At 44.1% G+C, this 21,422-nt stretch overlaps 1 protein-coding gene across 3 annotated transcripts in view; it reads left to right on the top strand.

Annotated features, from left to right (window-relative positions):
• CFAP61 (cilia and flagella associated protein 61) overlaps positions 1-21,422 on the top strand; it is a 416,189-nt gene that overhangs the window by 32,762 nt on the left and 362,005 nt on the right. For all 3 annotated transcript variants that reach the window (XM_077282796.1, XM_077282793.1, XM_077282795.1), the window contains exons 7-8: positions 3,316-3,448; positions 15,357-15,510. In XM_077282796.1, the coding sequence (XP_077138911.1) occupies positions 3,316-3,448; positions 15,357-15,510 (287 nt within the window). The remainder of the gene's footprint in view (positions 1-3,315; positions 3,449-15,356; positions 15,511-21,422) is intronic.

Here is a 21,422-nt window from a genome sequence, read left to right as displayed (position 1 = left end):
AAGGCCAGAAGTGGCAGGCCAAGAAAAACATCAGAAAGGCAGAGAAGAAGAATGGTGAGATCAGTCAAGGACAATCCTCAGACCATCTCCAGAGAGCTGCAGCATCAACTTGCTGCAGATGGTGTCACTGTGCATCGGTCAACTATACAACGCACTTTGCACAAGGAGAAGCTGTATGGGAGAGTGATACGAAAGAAGCCGTTTCTGCATGCACGCCACAAACAGAGTCGGCTGAGGTATGCAAAAGCACATTTGGAGAAGCCAATTTCTTTTTGGAAGAAGGTCCTGTGGACTGATGAAACCAAGATTGAGTTGTTTGGTCATACAAAAAGGCATTATGCATGGCGGCAAAAAAACACAGCATTCCAAGAAAAACACTTGCTACCCACAGTAAAATTTGGTGGAGGTTCCATCATGCTTTGGGGCTGTGTGGCCAATGCCGGCACCAGGAATCTTGTTAAAGTTGAGGGACGCATGGATTCCTCTCAGTATCAGCAGATTCTTGACAATAATGTTCATGATTCAGTGACAAAGTTGAAGTTACGCAAGGGATGGATCTTTCAGCAAGACAATGATCCAAAACACCGCTCCAAATCTACTCAGGCATTCATGCAGAGGAACAATTACACTGTTCTGGAATGGCCATCCCAGTCCCCAGACCTGAATATCATTGAACATCTGTGGGATCATTTGAAGAGGGCTGTCCATGCTCGGCGACCATCAAACTTAACTGAACTGGAATTGTTTTGTAAAGAGGAATGGTCAAAAATACCTTCATCCAGGATCCAGGAACTCATTAAAAGCTACAGGAAGCAACTAGAGGCTGTTATTTTTGCAAAAGGAGGATCTACTAAATATTAATGTCACTTTTCTGGTGAGGTGCCCATACTTATGCACCTGTCAAATTTTGTTTGAATGCAGATTGCACATTCTCTGTTAGTACAATAAACCTCATTTCAAGGCAGAAACATTACTGTGTCCAACAGTTATTAGATATATGAAACTGAAATAGCTGTTGCAAAAAAAAACAATTTTTATAAAACATTAAGCTTAAGATTAATAGGGGTGCCCATCATTTTTCATATAACTGTAAAATGAGAGATCCATCCAAGTAGAAGGTTCGAGATCACTATAAAAGTAAGGCCGAACATAGAGGCTGCTGGGACGTGCAGTTCATCAATGCTTTTACATTAATTGTGTATATGTGTGTATAGCTCTTAAACTTTACAAATAAAACTACTATTGACTTGTAACTCGGCACTGGGATTGGCAATCATTTTGAATAAATGCACTAAACTGTATGTTGGCTCAGTTCTTGGCTTCACCTGGATCTCCGGTGGACCTTACCCCCACTCAAGCCTTTTCAATGGAGATCTATTTTTTGACATTGATGAAGATCATGACGACCTGAACACCATTTCTCTTAAATGAATATCAGCTTCTGTTTTACCTGCCCGCATGTAAATTTGCACTGCAAGGGTAAGAAAAGGAGGCATCAGGTTATAAACCGTAAGTGCTTTGATAAGAGAGGTTGCATTAGAGCTCACTACACATTCTCCATCTCATGAAAAATATGCAAACACATATGGTGTATTGTTACCGTAGGAAGAGCATGGACCAGTCACTCATTCCACTTTATGCAGGCTCTGACGTCTGCAGATGACACATTATCCGTAGTCATTCAGTGCGCTTTAAACTTAAGCAACAGAAAATGTTTTGTAATGTTTTAACCACAGGGGGGCGCTGCAGCTCTTTTAATAATCAGTGTTACCATAAGGGCGCTACAAACCAGGAAACAAAAAAAAAACCCGATATATTAATGATATAGTGTTACAGAATGAGACAATACAAATGGATGTAATAAAAGTCTCATAAGAAATATTAATGGCATATTTTTCTTTTAGAAATAGACTCAGTAAGTCAGAATCTGGACATTTTAAACAAAAGTGATTAGTTTTTGGTTTAAATAATTTGATCTTGAATAATATCATTTTTTGCATATAATTTCCTAACTTCATTTTTACAACTCCAACAATATTTACACAGTGGATATGTATTAATTTGTAAGACAGTCCTCTTTTTCTTCTGACTGTATATTTGTATTTTATTGATTTTTTTTCTGTCTTCAGTGGTCCATGGATCCCCTTGATACCAATACTTGGGCATGTCAATGCCAAAATTTTGTTTGACGTGATACAATGTGCCTTTGAAGCATTGAGCAAAAGTGAAACGCACATACCCGATAACCGGCTAATACATAATACAGACTACATCAGGGTGGATCAGTGGTTATCTGCAGCACATTTACCTGGAAAGACTGTAGTCCTGAGTTTAGGCTTGTTCACATGTTGCATTTTTGCAGCAAAAAGAAAAAAACAAAGCATCTTAAAGAAGTTATCCACTATTTGCACAACTTCTTCAAATACCACTTGCTTTGCCCGATAAAATAATAAAACCTATACTCACCTCCCATGAGTCCCAGAGGCCTCGTGCGGTGTTGTGACATGTGACCTCGATGGCCAATCAGCGCTGGTGTCACTAGCCCCTCCTCCTGTCGAATTGACCATGAAGAGGAAGTCCGAGATCAGCTGCAGCCCAGATTTCCTCTTCCTGTTCGATTTGCCCAAAGGCGGAGACAGTTATGCCAGTGCTGATTGGATGTCGGGGTCCGTGTCACAACACTGCAGCAGAGCCTCGGGGGAGGAAGTGCTGACACTGCGGGAACGGCGCCGGCACAGGAGGCGAGTATAAGCTTTATTATTTTATGGGGCCAAACATTTTGATCAAGAATGGGCTGTCCTAGTAGAGGACAACCCCTTTAATGTACCAGCAAATTGACTGAGATTTCTGAAATCTCATGCACACGTCGTTTATTTATTTATTTTTGTAAATTTGAAGCAGTTTCAAATCTTGAGCATGTCAATCCTTTCAGCAATTTTGCTACTTTTTTCGTCCATTCCAATGAGTAGGAAAAAAATGCATAAAAAACGTACAAAAAAAACGCATACCCTTTCAATCTGACCAATAACCCTGTGCAAGGCTTTATTATGCTCTTTATATATTTGTGTAGGTTACCTCTGATACTCCGTTTTTTTCCACATTCCAATAACCATACTGATAGGTCAGTTTGAAATTTAAATTATGAGTCTCAATGGAGACCGTGATGGAAATCTCTGTACAGTGCCGCAGAATGTGTTTCGGCTATATAAGTATATTAAATAATAAACGTAGATCTATAATACATATCCGTAATGTGTAGTCAGTACTCTGATCTGCAGACTCGCATGTTGAAAAATGACCATTTTGCTTTCTTAGGGTAGAAGATCATGACGACCTGATACCAATTTTTCTTCGCCACAATGACGCCCTGACTGCCACATACGGAGAGTATTTCCTGGCAGAACTTATCAAGGCACAAGATGAGCACAACCATGCCGTCATTTGTGAGGTTTGTGCGTTTTATTCTACATGAGTTTATCCCTATTCTGGTCGGATGCGTGATGTCCAAAGCTGACCATAGACAAGAAGATATCCATCAATCCAACCAAATAGTTATCACTATCCTTCTGTCACTACACTGCATATTTTTAAATATGTCTGCAATATGAGGAATGGTTTTCCTCAATTCCCTAACATATGGTTCATGTGCATTTCTGCTTGTGTATTTTTCCAAAGGTTGAATGAATACTAGGAGCAGAGGAGCTAATCAGATTTAAAAGGGTTTTCCAACTAAATCGCCAAAAGTTTGGAGATTGACACAAATTTGGGATTTCACGTTTGTTGCTTCAGTGTTTTTCGATCTTTTAGTATAATGTTTCTATGGTTACTGAAGTGCATTTATAAGCATTTCAAAAGGTTTTAAACTTTTATTGACAAAGTCATCAAGTTTATGCCAAGACTCAACATTTATAGGGTTGACCCTTATCTTTCAAGACTTCTGCCCTTCGTCCTGGCAGCTGGATATCAGCTTCTGAGCCAAATCCTGATTAATGACAACACTGTTATGTTCATCCAGCTACTTAGTTGACACTTTACCCTCCTGGATTGTTGGGAGCAGTTGCTTTTGGAGGAAGTTTAGATCCCGTTCTTTATTCATGACAGTGAGTGGGCCCACTTCCTTGGAGGAAAAACAGCCCCACACATACATGGTCCAGGATGCTTTACTGTTGAGATGACACGGGACTCATAGTACCGCTCACCATTTTTTCTCCAGACAATCATTCTTTCAGATGTTCCAAACAGTCTGAAGGGCGGTTTATCCAAAAAAATGCTTTACCTGAGTCCTCTATCCAATCCCTTTACTTCCTGCAGAATGTCAGTTTGCCCTTGATGGGTTTTTTTTATAGCAAAGTGGCTTTCTTTTTGACACCAGGTGAGCCTTCAAAAGGCTTTGCCTCACTGTGCATGAAGAAGCCCTTACACCTGCCTGCTGCCATTCCTGAGCAAGCTCTGCTGGTGTTCAAGTGATCTCCTAGATGAATCCTCTTTAGGAGATGGTCCTGGTACTTGCTGGACTTTCTTGGGCGCCCTGAGGATTTGTGCACACGCTGCTGATTTTGCTGCGGATCCGCAGCGTTTCCGCAGCTGTGGGTCCGCAGCAGTTTCCCATGAGTTTACATTACAATGTAAACCTATGGAAAACAGAAAACGCTGTGCCCATGCTGCGGAAAAAAACGTGCGGAAACGCAGCGGTTTACATTCCGGAGCATGTCACTTCTTTCTGCGGATTCCGCAGCAGCTTTACACCTGCTCCAATAGAAAACCGCAGTTGTAAAACCGCAGTGAAATCCGCAGAAAAACCGCAGTAAATCCGCGATAAATCTGCAGCAAAAAAGCATCGTTTTTGCCCTGCAGATTTATCAATTCCGCTGCGGAAAAATGCGCAGAGAACCATTATACTTGTGCACATAGCCTGAAGATTTCTTCCCAGCAACTGAGCCTGTCTTTTATAATATTTTTTTTTATTAAGCCAATTTACATGGCAAAGAATGACTTTGCAACTTTTGCAATCCTTCTGATGCCTAACAATTTGAAATTAATGCAATCTGTAACTATAAAAACTGAAGCAGCAAACTTTGTGAAAACCATAATTTGTGTCAGTCTCGAAACTTTTGGCCAAAACTGTATATTCATCACCTATTCACAGGATTAGTAATAAATGTACTGTATGCTCTATAGTCATTCAGCTGCTGGAACCCTGGCCGATATCGTAAGTGAGGATCCCAAAGTCCATGGCATGAATAAAGCAGTGTTGCGAGACCACCTCTCTATTCATTTCTATTGGACTGAGGAGTTGTTAGACCCATCAGTCATAGAAGTGATCAGTCATACTGCTACATTCACACAGGGAACTTTATGACCCCTCTAGTAGGATCAGCCAGAATCGTCTCAGCGATCAGACTCCATGCTGTAGATAGGTGACACATAAAAAAAACCATATAACAAAAAAAATACAATTCATTTTTTACTTGTTACCTAATTTAGAACCAGTAATTTCAGTGTCATATACATTGATTATAGTGAGAAGTCATATCTTCAGATTGCCCTCTGCGTTATGTATGGCTGGCCGTACATATTACATCGCAGCTGACATTTCCATACACCCATACACAGGGGTGTTTGCTCAGCCGAGCGCTCCTGTGTACTCTATGAAAAAGCCGCCAGCTGACACGTTGGCCAATGGCTTATCTCTGGTAAAACAATGCGATCAGCAGTCTGAAATGTGCACGATCAACCAGCAGTCAGACCCCATGCACATTAGATCGTCGGCCGAACCAGTCGAACACATGATCCCCTATGTAAATGAGTAGTGAGCATGTGCAACCAGCACTACTATAGACAGTGACCGGAGCAGTGGTCACACATGCTCACTACGACTGCATTCGTACAGGGGACTCAGGGACTCCCTTACCTGTGATCAGTGAGGGTTCCAGCAACCAAAACCCCAATGGTTATACATTTATCATTTATTGCTAGGATATTATTTTATGATCAGTGAGATCCTCACCTCTTTGACCCCCAACTAACCTTGATCATGGGCCTCAGCTCTGATTTAGTTCCCTCTGCTCTGTGGCTCTCCTGAGGCCCCTTTTGTGCAAGTAAGTACTGTCGACCCCATGCACTTCAATGGATAAGTAAGCAAGACACTTGGCACTTCTATTGCAATGAATGAAACAAATTTTTAATGGCAATCCAAATAGTTGCTAACATTTCGGTCCTTACATTAGACCTTCATCAGAACTGATTGCGGTGTAGTACTCTGCTTATTATCTGCCAGATTGCAGCGCTGCGGTAATAGCGATCTGCCATCTCTCTGCAGAGAAGATCACTATTACCGCAGCGTTAACAACCATTCAGGTTGCATTAAAAATTTGTTTTATTCACTGAAATTTGAGTTCCTAGTTTCTTGCTTCCTTATCAATGGGTTGGAACCCTACTTGAGCAACCACAGCTCCAAACCAAGGAGTGCCGTGTACTTCCATAGTATATTCAATCGAGTCACAGTGCTGCTCCTGCACAGTTGTAACCACTCCAGAAGTTCTGCTATGCAGGGAAACACATTGAAGGGGACGCAGCACTCCAGGGAGTGTCCCAGAGGCCAGAATTAAGCTGTTCTTAACCCTTTCAGTTCTCCTGTTCTGCTATATGCCCGTCATAGACTCTACTCATTTCTGAAATTCCTCAGTACTGTTGTAGTGTAGGTACACAAGTCCATATTGCCTCATGTATTGCACTACTCCTGCTATGTGTATTTCACCATAAGACTGGAGGTTTCCTTGTGACTTCCCATATGTGCTATGCATATTGCTATAGAGATAATTGCATCTGACAATGAGTCATTAGTGTAGAAAGCAACACAATAAATAATAGATCCGTGCCACCAGCCTCCAGAACTGGAATAGACAGAAGAGACCTTTCAGGCGCGAGTTCTCACCAGCACTGTGGATAGACAAGCCCGTCTGAGCCAAGCGTGATGCCAGTTTTCCCTGCCGAGTATAAAGCTGGCATGTCTCCGGCTACATATGGTAGATGGATTGGTTAATCAGCCATGTTACAGGGTAGCAGAGCCTCCACTTCTGCTCAGGCTCTGATGTAGAACAAAACACAGAGAGAGGAAAAAAGTTCTGTTAGGTTTGGATTTTCCCCTTTCGGTCTGTTCCTCCCATCTGAGCGGATAGTGAGGTAGAACATGTGGCACGTTCACAATGTTTTTACTCTATTTTTTAACCTGTGTGTTACACCTGTCACTCTCACGCCTCCTAAGAGCCACCATACTCACTGATCCACCCAGTACCTGACCATCGCTCTGAGCTACAAAAACACAATGAAGCAATCATTAGCTCACTGGGTTGAGAAATGCCTAGGATGAGGGTGCAGTGCATGGAGGCTTCAGGCTGGTTTCTTGAGCAAGTGAGCCATGAAAAAAATGTGGAAAATCCAGCAACCACAAAGTTCATTAAAGCATCACGTTTATTTGAAGATTAAAACATGAAAAACAAAAGTTAAAAAGACATATTATGCTAAGCTTTCCGAGCTATATTAGCTCTTGTTCCTCAGGCAATAGTATAGCTCGAAATGCGTTGACCTCACTTTAAGCTGTCTGGTGATTCTCTTCCAGCTCTGCCTGTCATGATCTCCATGGCCAGAGAACTAGCATAAGCCTCTATAGGAACAAGCTCTCGGAAGATGGTAACTGTACTGACCATGAACTAAACCTACCGCATCATCTAGAAGTAGCCAGGTAGCATGTCCTACTTTTTATCCCTATATGCCCAGCGCCGGCCGGAGAACTAAATAATGCTAGCAGAGGGAAATATAAGACCTGACTCACCTCTAGAGAAATGCCCAAAAAGGAGACAGAGGCCCCCCACATATATTGGCGGTGATATGAGATGAAACAACAAACGCAGCAGGAAAATAGTTTTAGCAAATTTGAGGTCCGCTTTCTAGATAGCAGAAGACAGAAAGCATACTTTCATGGTCAGTAGAAAACCCTAACAAAACACATCCAGAAATTACTTTAGGACTCTGGCATTAACTCATAATACCAGAGTGGCAATTCCTGATCAACAAGAGCTTTCCAGACACAGTAACGAAACTGCAGCTGTGAACTGGAACCAAAATACAAAAACAAAACATGGACGAATGTCCAACTTATCTAGTAGATGTCTGGGAGCAGGAACAAGCACAGAGAGGCTTCTGATAACATTGATGACCGGCAAGCATCTAACAGAGAAGCCAGGTTATATAGCGACACCCAGATCTAATCAGAACAGGTGAACAGGGAAGATGATGTCACAAGTTCAATTCCACCAGTAGCCACCGGGGGAGCCCAGAATCCAAATTCACAACAGTACCCCCCCCTCAAGGAGGGGGCACCGAACCCTCACCAGAACCACCAGGGCGATCAGGATGGGCCCTATGAAAGGCACGAACCAGATCAGAGGCATGAACATCAGATGCAGTGACCCAAGAATTATCCTCCTGGCCATATCCCTTCCACTTGACCAGATACTGGAGTCTCCGTCTGGAAACACGGGAGTCTAGGATTTTTTCCACAACGTACTCCAACTCACCCTCAACCAACACCGGAGCAGGAGGCTCAACGGAAGGCACAACCGGTGCCTCATACCTGCGCAATAACGACCGATGAAAAACGTTATGAATAGAAAAGGATGCAGGGAGGTCCAAACGGAAGGAAACAGGGTTAAGAATCTCCAATATTTTATACGGACCGATGAACCGAGGCTTAAACTTAGGAGATGAGACCCTCATAGGGACAAAACGAGAAGACAACCACACCAAATCTCCAACACAAAGCCGAGGACCAACACGACGGTGACGGTTGGCAAAAAGCTGAGTCTTCTCCTGGGACAACTTTAAATTGTCCATCACCTGCCCCCAGATATGATGCAATCTCTCCACCACCGCATCCACTCCAGGACAATCCGAGGATTCCATCTGACCGGAGGAAAATCGAGGATGGAACCCCGAATTACAGAAAAACGGGGAAACCAAGGTGGCAGAGCTGGCCCGATTATTGAGGGCGAACTCCGCCAATGGCAAAAAAGCAACCCAATCATCCTGGTCAGCAGACACAAAACACCTCAGATATGTCTCCAGGGTCTGATTAGTCCGCTCGGTCTGGCCATTAGTCTGAGGGTGAAAAGCAGACGAAAAAGACAAATCTATGCCCATCCTAGCACAAAATGCCCGCCAAAATCTAGACACAAATTGGGTTCCTCTGTCAGAAACGATATTCTCAGGAATACCATGCAAACGAACAACATTTTGAAAAAACAGGGGCACCAACTCGGAAGAAGAAGGCAATTTGGGCAGGGGAACCAAATGAACCATCTTAGAAAAACGGTCACACACCACCCAGATGACAGACATCTTCTGAGAAACAGGCAGATCTGAAATAAAATCCATCGAGATGTGTGTCCAAGGCCTCTTAGGAATAGGCAAGGGCAACAATAATCCACTAGCCCGAGAACAACAAGGCTTGGCCCGAGCACAAACGTCACAAGACTGCACAAAGCCTCGCACATCTCGTGACAGGGAAGGCCACCAGAAGGATCTTGCCACCAAATCCCTGGTACCAAAAATTCCAGGATGACCTGCCAACGCAGAAGAATGCACCTCAGAGATGACTTTACTGGTCCAATCATCAGGAACAAACAGCCTATCAGGCGGACAACGATCCGGTCTATCCGCCTGAAACTCCTGCAAGGCCCGCCGCAGGTCTGGAGAAACGGCTGACAAGATAACTCCCTCCTTAAGAATACCTGTGGGGTCAGAGTTGCCAGGTGAATCAGGCTCAAAACTCCTAGAAAGGGCATCCGCCTTAACATTCTTAGAACCTGGTAGGTACGATACCACAAAATTAAACCGAGAAAAAAATAATGACCAGCGCGCCTGTCTAGGATTCAGGCGCCTGGCGGTCTCAAGATAAATCAAATTTTTGTGGTCAGTCAATACCACCACCTGATGTCTGGCCCCCTCGAGCCAATGGCGCCACTCCTCAAACGCCCACTTCATGGCCAAAAGCTCCCGATTCCCAACATCATAATTCCGCTCAGCGGGCGAAAATTTACGGGAAAAGAAGGCACAAGGCCTCATCATGGCGCAGTCAGAACTTTTCTGCGACAACACTGCCCCAGCTCCGATCTCAGAAGCGTCGACCTCAACCTGAAAAGGAAGAGTCACATCAGGCTGACGCAACACAGGGGCAGAAGAAAAACAGCGCTTAAGCTCCTGAAAGGCCTCCACAGCATCAGGGGACCAATTAGCAACATCAGCACCCTGTCTAGTCAAATCGGTCAATGGCTTAACGACATCCGAAAAACCAGAAATAAATCGACGATAAAAGTTGGCAAAGCCCAAAAATTTCTGAAGACTTTTAAGAGAAGAGGGCTGCGTCCAATCACAAATAGCTTGAACCTTGACAGGATCCATCTCAATGGAAGAGGGAGAAAAAATATATCCCAAAAAGGAAATTCTCTGAACCCCAAAAACGCACTTAGAACCCTTGACACACAGAGAATTAGACCGCAAAACCTGAAAAACCCTCTTAACTTGCCGGACATGAGAGTCCCAGTCATCCGAAAAAATCAGAATATCATCCAGATACACTATCATAAATTTATCCAAAAAATCGCGGAAAATATCATGCATAAAGGACTGGAAGACTGAAGGGGCATTAGAAAGACCAAAAGGCATCACCAAATACTCAAAGTGGCCCTCGGGCGTATTAAATGCGGTTTTCCACTCATCCCCCTGCCTGATCCGCACCAAATTATACGCCCCACGGAGATCAATCTTAGAGAACCACTTGGCCCCCTTTATGCGAGCAAACAAATCAGTCAGCAACGGCAATGGGTATTGATATTTTACAGTGATTTTATTCAAAAGCCGATAATCGATACATGGTCTCAAAGAGCCGTCTTTTTTTGACACAAAGAAAAAAACGGCTCCTAAGGGAGATGACGATGGACGAATATGTCCCTTTTCCAAGGACTCCTTTATATATTCTCGCATAGCAGTATGTTCAGGCACAGACAGATTAAATAAACGACCCTTTGGGTATTTACTACCCGGAATTAAATCTATAGCACAATCGCACTCACGGTGCGGAGGTAGTGAACCAAGCTTGGGTTCTTCAAAGACGTCACAATAGTCAGACAGGAACTCAGGGATTTCAGAGGGGATAGATGATGAAATGGACACCAAAGGTACGTCCCCATGAGTCCCCTTACATCCCCAGCTCAACACAGACATAGCTCTCCAGTCAAGGACTGGGTTGTGAGACTGCAGCCATGGCAATCCCAGCACCAAATCCTCATGTAGATTATACAGCACTAGAAAACGAATAGTCTCCTGGTGATCCGGATTAATACACATAGTCACTTGTGTCCAGTATTGTGGTTTATTATTAGCCAATGGGGTGGAGTCAATCCCCTTCAGAGGAATAAGAGTTTCCAAAGGCTCTAAATCATACCCACAACGATTGGCAAAGGACCAATCCATAAGACTCAAAGCGGCGCCAGAGTCGATATAGGCGTCAGTAGTAATAGATGACAAAGAGCAAATCAGGGTCACAGACAAAATAAATTTAGACTGTAAAGTGCCAATGGAAACGGATTTATCAAGCTTTTTAGTACGCTTAGAGCATGCTGATATAACATGAGTAGAATCCCCACAATAGAAACACAACCCATTTTTCCGTCTAAAATTCTGCCGCTCGCTTCTGGACAGAATTCTATCACACTGCATGCTTTCTGGCGTCTTCTCAGTGGACACCGCCAGATGGTGCACTGGTTTGCGCTCCCGCAGACGCCTATCGATCTGAATGGCCATTGTCATGGACTCATTCAGACCCGCAGGCACAGGGAAAAAAAAAAAAAAAAAAAAAAAAAAAAAAAAAACTCTCAGCAGACTTCTTATTTCTCTCCTTTCTCAGCCAAGGATTTTAACCCTTTAGTGGGCCGGTCAAACTGTCATGATCTCCATGGCCAGAGAACTAGCATAAGCCTCTATAGGAACAAGCTCTCGGAAGATGGTAACTGTACTGACCATGAACTAAACCTACCGCATCATCTAGAAGTAGCCAGGTAGCATGTCCTACTTTTTATCCCTATATGCCCAGCGCCGGCCGGAGAACTAAATAATGCTAGCAGAGGGAAATATAAGACCTGACTCACCTCTAGAGAAATGCCCAAAAAGGAGACAGAGGCCCCCCACATATATTGGCGGTGATATGAGATGAAACAACAAACGCAGCAGGAAAATAGTTTTAGCAAATTTGAGGTCCGCTTTCTAGATAGCAGAAGACAGAAAGCATACTTTCATGGTCAGTAGAAAACCCTAACAAAACACATCCAGAAATTACTTTAGGACTCTGGCATTAACTCATAATACCAGAGTGGCAATTCCTGATCAACAAGAGCTTTCCAGACACAGTAACGAAACTGCAGCTGTGAACTGGAACCAAAATACAAAAACAAAACATGGACGAATGTCCAACTTATCTAGTAGATGTCTGGGAGCAGGAACAAGCACAGAGAGGCTTCTGATAACATTGATGACCGGCAAGCATCTAACAGAGAAGCCAGGTTATATAGCGACACCCAGATCTAATCAGAACAGGTGAACAGGGAAGATGATGTCACAAGTTCAATTCCACCAGTAGCCACCGGGGGAGCCCAGAATCCAAATTCACAACATCTGCCGTTTGTGAGTCATAGGGAGATGCAGCTGCAGGATTTTGTATCCATTCTGTCCTGCAGAGATCTGCTACCCCGGCCTATCACCTGCACCCCACCCTCCATTCTTTGCCTGAACTTTTGGCTCTTGTTCGTCTCCAGTGTTCAGCCAGTGTATTTTCTTATCTCTTCTTCCCTGTTTCTGACCCGGCTCATTTATCCATTCTGTCTGACTTCTCCACTCCTGACTCTGAGTTTGTTTAGTGTTGCCTGCCCTGACCTCGGACTGTCTGACCATGCTTTTGTCTCGCTCGCCTGTACTCCGTACCCGAGTCTCTGACTCTCCTGTCAGCCGCTGCAGTGCCAGGGACCGCCCTGGAGTGGTATCTGATGTCTACTGGAGGTCCAGTCTAGTGGTAGATTGTCTGATAATAACACCTGATCTTCAATGTCAATCACATTAGATGACATTTTTATGATGGGACAAAATTAGGAAACTATCTAAAAGAGAAATAGCCCATAGTAACCAATCACAGCACAGCTTTCATTTTTCAAGAACAGAATTCAAAGTGAAAGCTACCCAGTTACTGATTGCTGTGGGTAACAAAGACAGTTTCGCTTTCAGACAATATCATAAATCTTCCCCTTTGAATCTAATCTGTGAGTGGTTTTAGATTATTGTTACCAGGGCTGTGGAGTGGGTAAGCCAAATCTGAGACTCCGACTCCTCAATATCCCAGACTCCGGGCCCACAACACTGGTCACTACTGGGCATGTACATAAAGTGCAGCACAGATTCATCTCAACTACGACTCCACAGCACTGGTCACTACTGAGCATGTACATAAAGTGCAGCACAGATTCATCTCAATTACGACTCCACAGCACTGGTCACTACTGAGCATGTACATAAAGTGCAGCACAGATTCATCTATACTACGACTCCACAGCACTGGTCACTACTGACATGTACATAAAGTGCAGCACAGATTCATCTATACTACGACTCCACAGCACTGGTCACTACTGACATGTACATAAAGTGCAGCACAGATTCATCTCCACTAAAAGCCGAGATCCTTAGATCAGGAACAGAACAGACATTTAGAGGACATTTCATAACTTTCCCAAATTATTATGGAAACATTTACATCACATCCTGCATTGTACTACTGTACCCAATTTATTGTATGTTGTTGGAGTCGGCCCTGATTGTAACATCATGTGTCTCAGGATGTGTAAAACTCTCCCATGGCCTACTTTGGGTCGGGATTACAAAACCTCTGCCTCGTTCGTCCAAGAAATTCTGGAATCGTTGGCCATTTTTGTTCCTCACCTTTTTATAAAGGGGTTGGCCATTTTTATCCCTCACCATTTTATAAAGGGACTGGCCATTTCTTTCATTCAGATTTTGAATATACCGGAAACCTTTATGTTTAGGGCCAAGAAAATGCTTATCTTACTCAGGGCTTCAGTTAAACGTCCTCTACTGCTCATGGATAGGAACCAAGACATTGTACATGGTGCTTTCCCTGTTCATAGAAATCAGGATGGTTACATCTCACAGCCCCAACAGAATATTTTGCATCCTGTACCTACCCCCAGACGCTGCTAGACACTCCATACGTGGCATCTGATACGCCTTTTGCAGGTTTCGGTGCTACTGTATGACCCTGCTTGGGAACCTTGTTATCTTCTTTCACGCTAAAATCCCCCCTGAACGCATATACTCCCCACTGAACACATATACTCCTCTGATGAGACCTCGCTATTGAGGCTGAAACGCGTAGGGAGAGACTTTGTGATTCATTTAAATTAGGTTCACTGTTGGGTACATTCCTTATTAGGGCAGGAGTCAACGCATGGGGCACAACAGGGGATATTAGGGTAACCATTTTCTCCTGTCCTCCAGTCCTCATTTCCTGCATTTTACATCCTCATCAAAGGATATGGGTGAGATATTTCCATTTTACTTGCACTAGTCGTCATTTTGGGCACTTTATATGTATGTTGGGCATGGTACAGAATTTGTGTACATTATTTATTTTGGTGTTTCCATATGTGTGGTTCTGAGCATGACTCTTTTACTATCATATATTAAAGGTTAAGTTTTATTGGTACCCTCCTCGCTTACTATCATACCATATCTGTATCTATAGATGTACTGAATTCAATCAGCACCTGTGTATTAGTGTAACGAGCGGGAGAACAACACAACGCAGTCATTTGGGTAAATGATAAGTGACTGCCAGTACTGGGTATTACTTGTCTATGGGCACTTATTGCATCTGTAGCTGTTGCCTCCAGGAGGTATCATAGTCTCCCCTAAGTAAGCCATGCACAGAATATACCTGTGGTGCCAATGACTCTTAGTATGAAACAATAGATACCATGTAGTACATGGCGTTCACAGTATGCCCTTATATTGCGAAGCTTAGTTGGCTACACTTTCCAACTCCAGATGCACACTGACAACAGGCATACACTCCGGACACAGTGCGCTTCACATTAATGTCATACTATGAACACATTATACCTTAGCAGCTGACTTATTGGGTTGTTTTCCAGGTTTTTATATTCGGAATTCGGCTACAGAAATCCTGACACCATAATGTTCCTTAAGACTATGTGCCATGTTGTCTCTCTGTACAGGACAAAGGCTACGCTGTCGGGTTCATGAGCGTCTCTTCTGAGGTCAATGTCCAGCTTCTGCAAGATTCATTTGATCTGGGGTCTTTCCATGGTTTGTGTAAACCACACCCTGATGATGTTCTGCAAACAACAGAGGATCCAGGTTCTGAAAAAGGTATGACCATCTAGTCCGTTCTGAGAAACGGTTTAACACATAATCCAAACTGCACATAAAATGCTTTTGAGTGCTCATTTTAATGCATCTAAATACAAATATTATATATTGTAAAACTGAAAATATCTATCCACCTTTGAGCAATCCCTTCATGTACGTGTCCTGTCACTATTCCTCCACTCAGAGTGTCTGGGACTCAGTGATTGACAGCTCTGTCATCCTATCCTGTGCTGGGACATGCTGAGCTGTCGGTGCTTCGATTGACAGCTCGGTTGACCTATCTGAGACTTGGAGATGCAGAGATTTCCACAGGTTCTCCCTGTTTTTAGTGTGCTGCTATTTAGTTGAGCTGTCTGGCTCCAATCACTGCCAGCCAAAAGCTTATGCTCTCTGGTGTGTGTTCGCCTGATGCCTGTGCTGGAAGTTCTGATCTTCTGCTGCTGACACCTTTGGACCGTGTTCTGACTGCCCGTTTGTTATTGCCCCTTTGCTTATCCGCTATTTCTCTGGTATTCTGACCCTGAAATGTGACCTGACTTATAACTTCATATTTTCCCTTGGTTTACTACGTGCTCTTTTGGAATTGACCCCGGAACGTCTGACTTCACTGACTCATGGGTTGACCATGGGTTGTGACTAGTGTCACATGTCTTTCCTGGACTGAGCAGTTTTAAAATAAAGGTTAAATGGGTTGTCCAATCTAGAAGAAAAAAATGTTTTTAAGGCATGCACGTGCTTAATATAGAAAATGTTGGCATGCTCATCTTCCATTGCCCATTTGGATCAAATGCAGCCCTCTCAGGAGGTCTGCAACAGGTCTGGAAGAAATGACTGCTCTATTTGAATGTCACAGGACTGCTACAGCCTGTGATTGGACTAGAATATCACATTATTAGATGTTTCTCTGATAATTTGCTCTTCTAGCACCCTGACCACTGCAGCCACTCACAGCTGCTGTGGTCCTCAGAGTTCCGAATGGACCAGATATTGCTTCGGGATTGCAGTGATACTAAATAAGTATATATTTTTATATTTTATTATTTTTGTATAATAATAGAACATTTCATGGGAAGGAAAGTTTAAGGTGTCATGACTCCACCCCTCAGTGTGTATGGGATGCAGACTGATGGCTCAGCCATCCAATCTGGTGCACAGGCATGCTGAAGCTGTCAGTACTTTGATTGACAGCACAGTCATCCAGTCTGCTGCAGGGGTGTACTGAGCTGTCAGTGTTTTGATTGAAAGCTCATCCATTCAGTCTAAGACTGGGAGGTTCTAAGCTGTCTTCAGGTGTTCCCTGTCCCAGGTGATTGTGCAGCTACTTAGCTGGGCTGTCAGTCTCAGACCTCTGTCAGACATAACTTAAGGTAAGTGTGGTTGGTATTTTGACCTCAGACTGTTACATGACTTTGCCTTTGTCTCTTCCCTGTTTATGACGTACCCTCCTGGCTTTTGACCTCCAACTCCTTCACTATCCCAACTCACAGGTTGTCCTTCACAATTGACTCAGCGTCACATTACATCTGGCCCATACATTTTTCTTTTTTGCCGGTATAGATCCTGTTTACACGCTTCGTGACCAAGTGGCGAATTTGACACAGATGATGCAGGATCTGGCTAAGGAATGCCAGAGTGGGAAATCATCACAATATCATTTGCAGTGTCAGATAGTTTATGAAAATTTGATATAGCTCTCTACTGCCGGCAGTGGCTCTGAAGCCAGTACCCTCTGACATACAGTTGATCTCTCCCGAATCCTCCCCTGTAGCTGCCGGATTTATCTTTGCAAAAAGGAAAAATGGTGGCCTCCGTCCTTGCCTCAATTTCTGAGAACTAATCAAAATCACGGTTAAAAATACTAAAACACTTCCACTCATCCCTGACCTATATAGTCAACTTCTGAGGGCCAAGTAGTTTTCTAAATTTGATCTTAGAGGGGCTTACATTTTGAGATGCATCTGGAAGGTTGATGAGTGGATAACGGCGTTCTTAACGTCTAAGGGTCCATTTGATAATCTTGTCATGCCATTTGGGTTATCCAATGTACCTGCTGTTTTTCAAAATTTTATTAATTATATTTTCTCTAATTGCATTGGGAGATTTGTTATGATTTACCTGGATGATACTCTAATTTTCTCTCCCAATCTAGACTCTCACCGGGTATGCTGTCCCTTATTATTATTGTCAAACAAAAAGGCAGCACACTGTAGCTCTGTTATGGAAATATTAGGGTTGGATAAATATATCCCTGTGTGTGCTGTGGCCGCTCCCAATTAGACTGAGTATTTTGAGCGCTCATCAAGAATGGACTGTACACAACTGTGACAGAACAACATTCCATCAATACTGATACTTTATTGTACATACATAGTTTTATATTTTCACATAGAAAGGAGTGGTTAGGGGTTGTCAGGGGTGGTTAGTTAATTACCATATTGTCTAGCTCCTCTGTCATTGGTTATCTAAACATATATGGAATATTGTGATTAATGCTCATATGACTGCTGATTAAGCTGAGACATCTGATCAGCAGTCATCAGACATCTGACATTATTCCGCTTTTAGGGATGGAAAACCCCATATGATCTGTCTGGTTTATATTAGTTCATGTCAGCCATTTTATGATCTGTCTAGGTTATATTAGTTTGTGTCAGCCATTTTAAACCATTGATTATAATGTATATATTAGCTGTGAGCATATAAGTATATATTTGATTATAGAGGAGTATACATGCAAGTGAGATCTACATGATATATATATTTCTATCACAAGCCCCCCTTAGATATCACTTGCCCTAATCCTAGCCTCCTGTCCCAAAGCGCTGCAACTCTTTTGTGCTGTTGGCGAACTGACACAAGCCTAACGCCTGTGCCCCACTCCATACAGACTTTTCGCAAATGGGCGGTCAGGAGATCTGTCCCTAACGGGGGTTCGTTGCAATCAGTCTCTTAGTCAATAGCAGGTGTAGTGAGCGATGTGCAGTCTTTATCAGGTAGGTCATCTGTTCGGTCAGGCAGGGCATCCACGACATCATTCTGGCTTGGGTGTCATCTTCTGGTAGGGGAGCTTTCTTGCGATGCGATGAGTGGATCCAAGCGAGTCTTCCCTCCAGTTTTACAGAGTTTGGTGTCATCAGCAGCACTTGAGCAGGACCATCAAATCTGGGATCGAGTGGTGTTCTCCTTACAAGCTTTTTCACCAACACCCAGTCTCCTGGCTTCTAGGAGTGCATACCGGACACTGAATCTGGATCTGGCAATGAAGAAAAAAACTCGAGAATGGATGTTAGCAAGTTTCTTGGTGATTTCAATTACATAAGCAGACAAAGTATCATATTGCATAATCAGCTGCTAAGGGAAAGGATACCCCTAACCTGGGACTAGACACAAACAAAATTTCATATGGTGACAGCTTTTCTGGGCCTCTGGGAGTGTGCCTGAACACTGAGTAGTGTGATTGGGAGTGTGTAGGCCTAAGTCTGACCCTACTGCTGACTAGATCTCTCATGTGAGGTTTGCTGTGAATGCAGGTCCCTGGTCACTCTCTATCACTTCTGGGACCCCATAGCTGCATATCTCGTCTCTGAGAGTAGCTTCTTTGCAGTAGTCTTTGCTGACTGGTTCCTCACTGGGAAAGCTTCTGGCCATCCTGAGAACACGTCCGCGACCACAAGGGCATATTCGAATCCTCCACTTGGCGGCGTCTGGATGTGGTCTATCTGGATCCTCTGGAAGGGGGTACAGTGGTCTGGCAAGTTGATGTGTGGGAACTTTCTTCATTCTTCCAGGGTTGCATTTGCCACAGGTTAGACAGCTGTTTATGAATTTGGCTGTTAGGGTGGAGATTTCTGGAGCGAACCAGTAAGCACCAATCGGATCATTCATCTGTGTCTTTAATCTGTGTGTGGGCCCATGTGCCCACTGGACCACCATAGGGTACATGCTTCGGGGTAAACAGGGTTTGTAGTCCATTTAGTATACCCTTCCTTCTTCATGTGTTGCTCACTTCTGCACCCAGCATTCCTTCTTGTCCTTTGGGGCTTGCTCTTGCAACTTTTTTGAGCAGATCCCAGGATGTCATCTTGTCAGGTTTCCTGTCTTCAGCCGTCCTGTAGTAGCCGTCCGGCTCTACGACCTCTTCCACTTGTCCATATTGTCTTCCCTTGACTGTTTCTTTGGCTGCCATATCCGCCATGTTGTTGCCTCGTGCCCCTACTGTGTTCAGTTTTCCATGCGCTTTGACTTTTAGCATTGTCACCACTTTTGGAAGTTGAAGTGTGTTCAGCAGGTCCTTAATGGCTCCATTGATGCTTCACGGTTGTTCCGCTTGCTGTGAGGAAGTCCCTTGCAGCCCAGATGGGTCCAAAGTCGTGTGCTATGCCATGCAAGTACCTTGAATCGGTAAACATTTTCTCTTGTCTTCTGCCATCTGGTAGGCCTTCATCAGCGCTATCAGTTCTGCTTCCTGGGCTGACAGACTGGGCGGCAGACTTCTGGACCACAGGATCTCTTGATTGCTGGTCGCTGCACCTCCCGTGTGGAATCTTCCTTCATCATCTGCAAATCTGGAGCCATCCACATAGAGGATCAACTCTGGGTTGGTCAGTGGCTCTTCTGCCACCTTGGGTAGTCCTGCTGTTTCCTGTTGCATGATGCTGAAGCAATCATGGTCATCCGTCCGGAGCAAATTCAGATCCCTGCAGAAGGTATCATGCAGATTTTGATCAGACTTTTTATCTGAGGATCCGTATCTGTATCCCCCCTTGGGAGTGGGAGTAGAGTGGGCGGATTGAGGACTGTGCATCTGGAGATGGTGACATTGTTGGGCAGGAGTAGAGAGCACTGGAGGCGAAGATGCCTGGCGGTGGAGAGATGTTTTAGCTGGGTTTGGTTGAGGATTGCTGAGATGTCATGCAGAGCCAGGATTTCCAATGGTTTTTCCACTGATGTCAGTAGTCCTGTCCAGGAGGGCGTGTGCTGCAACTGCTGCTCTCATGCGGGAGGAAGAGGCTTCCCTTGCAACTGGATCCAGGCAAGCTGAAAAGTAGTCCGAAAGTCTCTGTTTTCCCCCCTGAAGCTGTGTCAGGACTCCAGTAGCAAGGCCTTCTCTTCTCATCAAGTAGAGACGGAATGGCTTCTTGTAGTCAGATAGGCCTAGTGCTGGCGCTGAGACTACAGAGCCTTTTAACTTCTTGAACGAACTGAAGGCCACATCTGTCTGGAGGAACGGGGTCACACTGACGTATTCACACTGAGGCTGCATTAGGACGGAAGCATCAGGGATCCAGGCTCTGCAATATGAAACTAGACCAAGGAAGGCCTGTAGCACCTTTGGAGTCGGAGGGACCATCTTCTCCACTGTGGTCTTCCGGTCATCTGTCAGGTGTTTCGCCTGGTGAGCAATACAGTGTCTCTGGAACGTAACTTGCTTCAGACACCACTGGACTTTGTTCTTTGAGATCTTGCAGTGCTGCTCCGCCAGGCAGAGTAGGAGATACAAGGAATGGGCTTTACACGTGTCAAAGTCAACTGCACAAAGGAGTGGATTGTCCATGTATTGTAGCAGGGTTACTTCTGCTTGTTCTGTGACTCAGTTGGTGAGAACTGTGGACATTGCTTTGGTGAACTGTGAAGGGCTGTTCTGGGCCCACTGTGGCATCACTGTCCATGTGTGGTGTCCCCCCTGGTGCATTAAGGCAAACAGGAACTGGTCTTCCGGATGAGGGGGAACACTGAAGAAAACCTTAGCCAGGTCGGTCACTGTGAACACTTTTGCTGTGGCAGGCACATTTGAGAGCAGAGTGTGCGGATTCGGCATAATTGCAGTTTCAAACACTGTGGCGTCATCCACAGCTCTCAGGTCATATACCATTCTGAACTTGGCGGGCTCTCCTTTTACAGTCTTTTTCTTG

Source organism: Ranitomeya variabilis, chromosome 2 (genome assembly GCF_051348905.1).
Source record: "Ranitomeya variabilis isolate aRanVar5 chromosome 2, aRanVar5.hap1, whole genome shotgun sequence".
In the NCBI taxonomy this organism is placed as follows: Eukaryota; Metazoa; Chordata; class Amphibia; order Anura; family Dendrobatidae; genus Ranitomeya; species Ranitomeya variabilis.
Note: the sequence above shows the minus strand (reverse complement) of the source record. Positions and strands in the feature narration are given on the sequence as shown.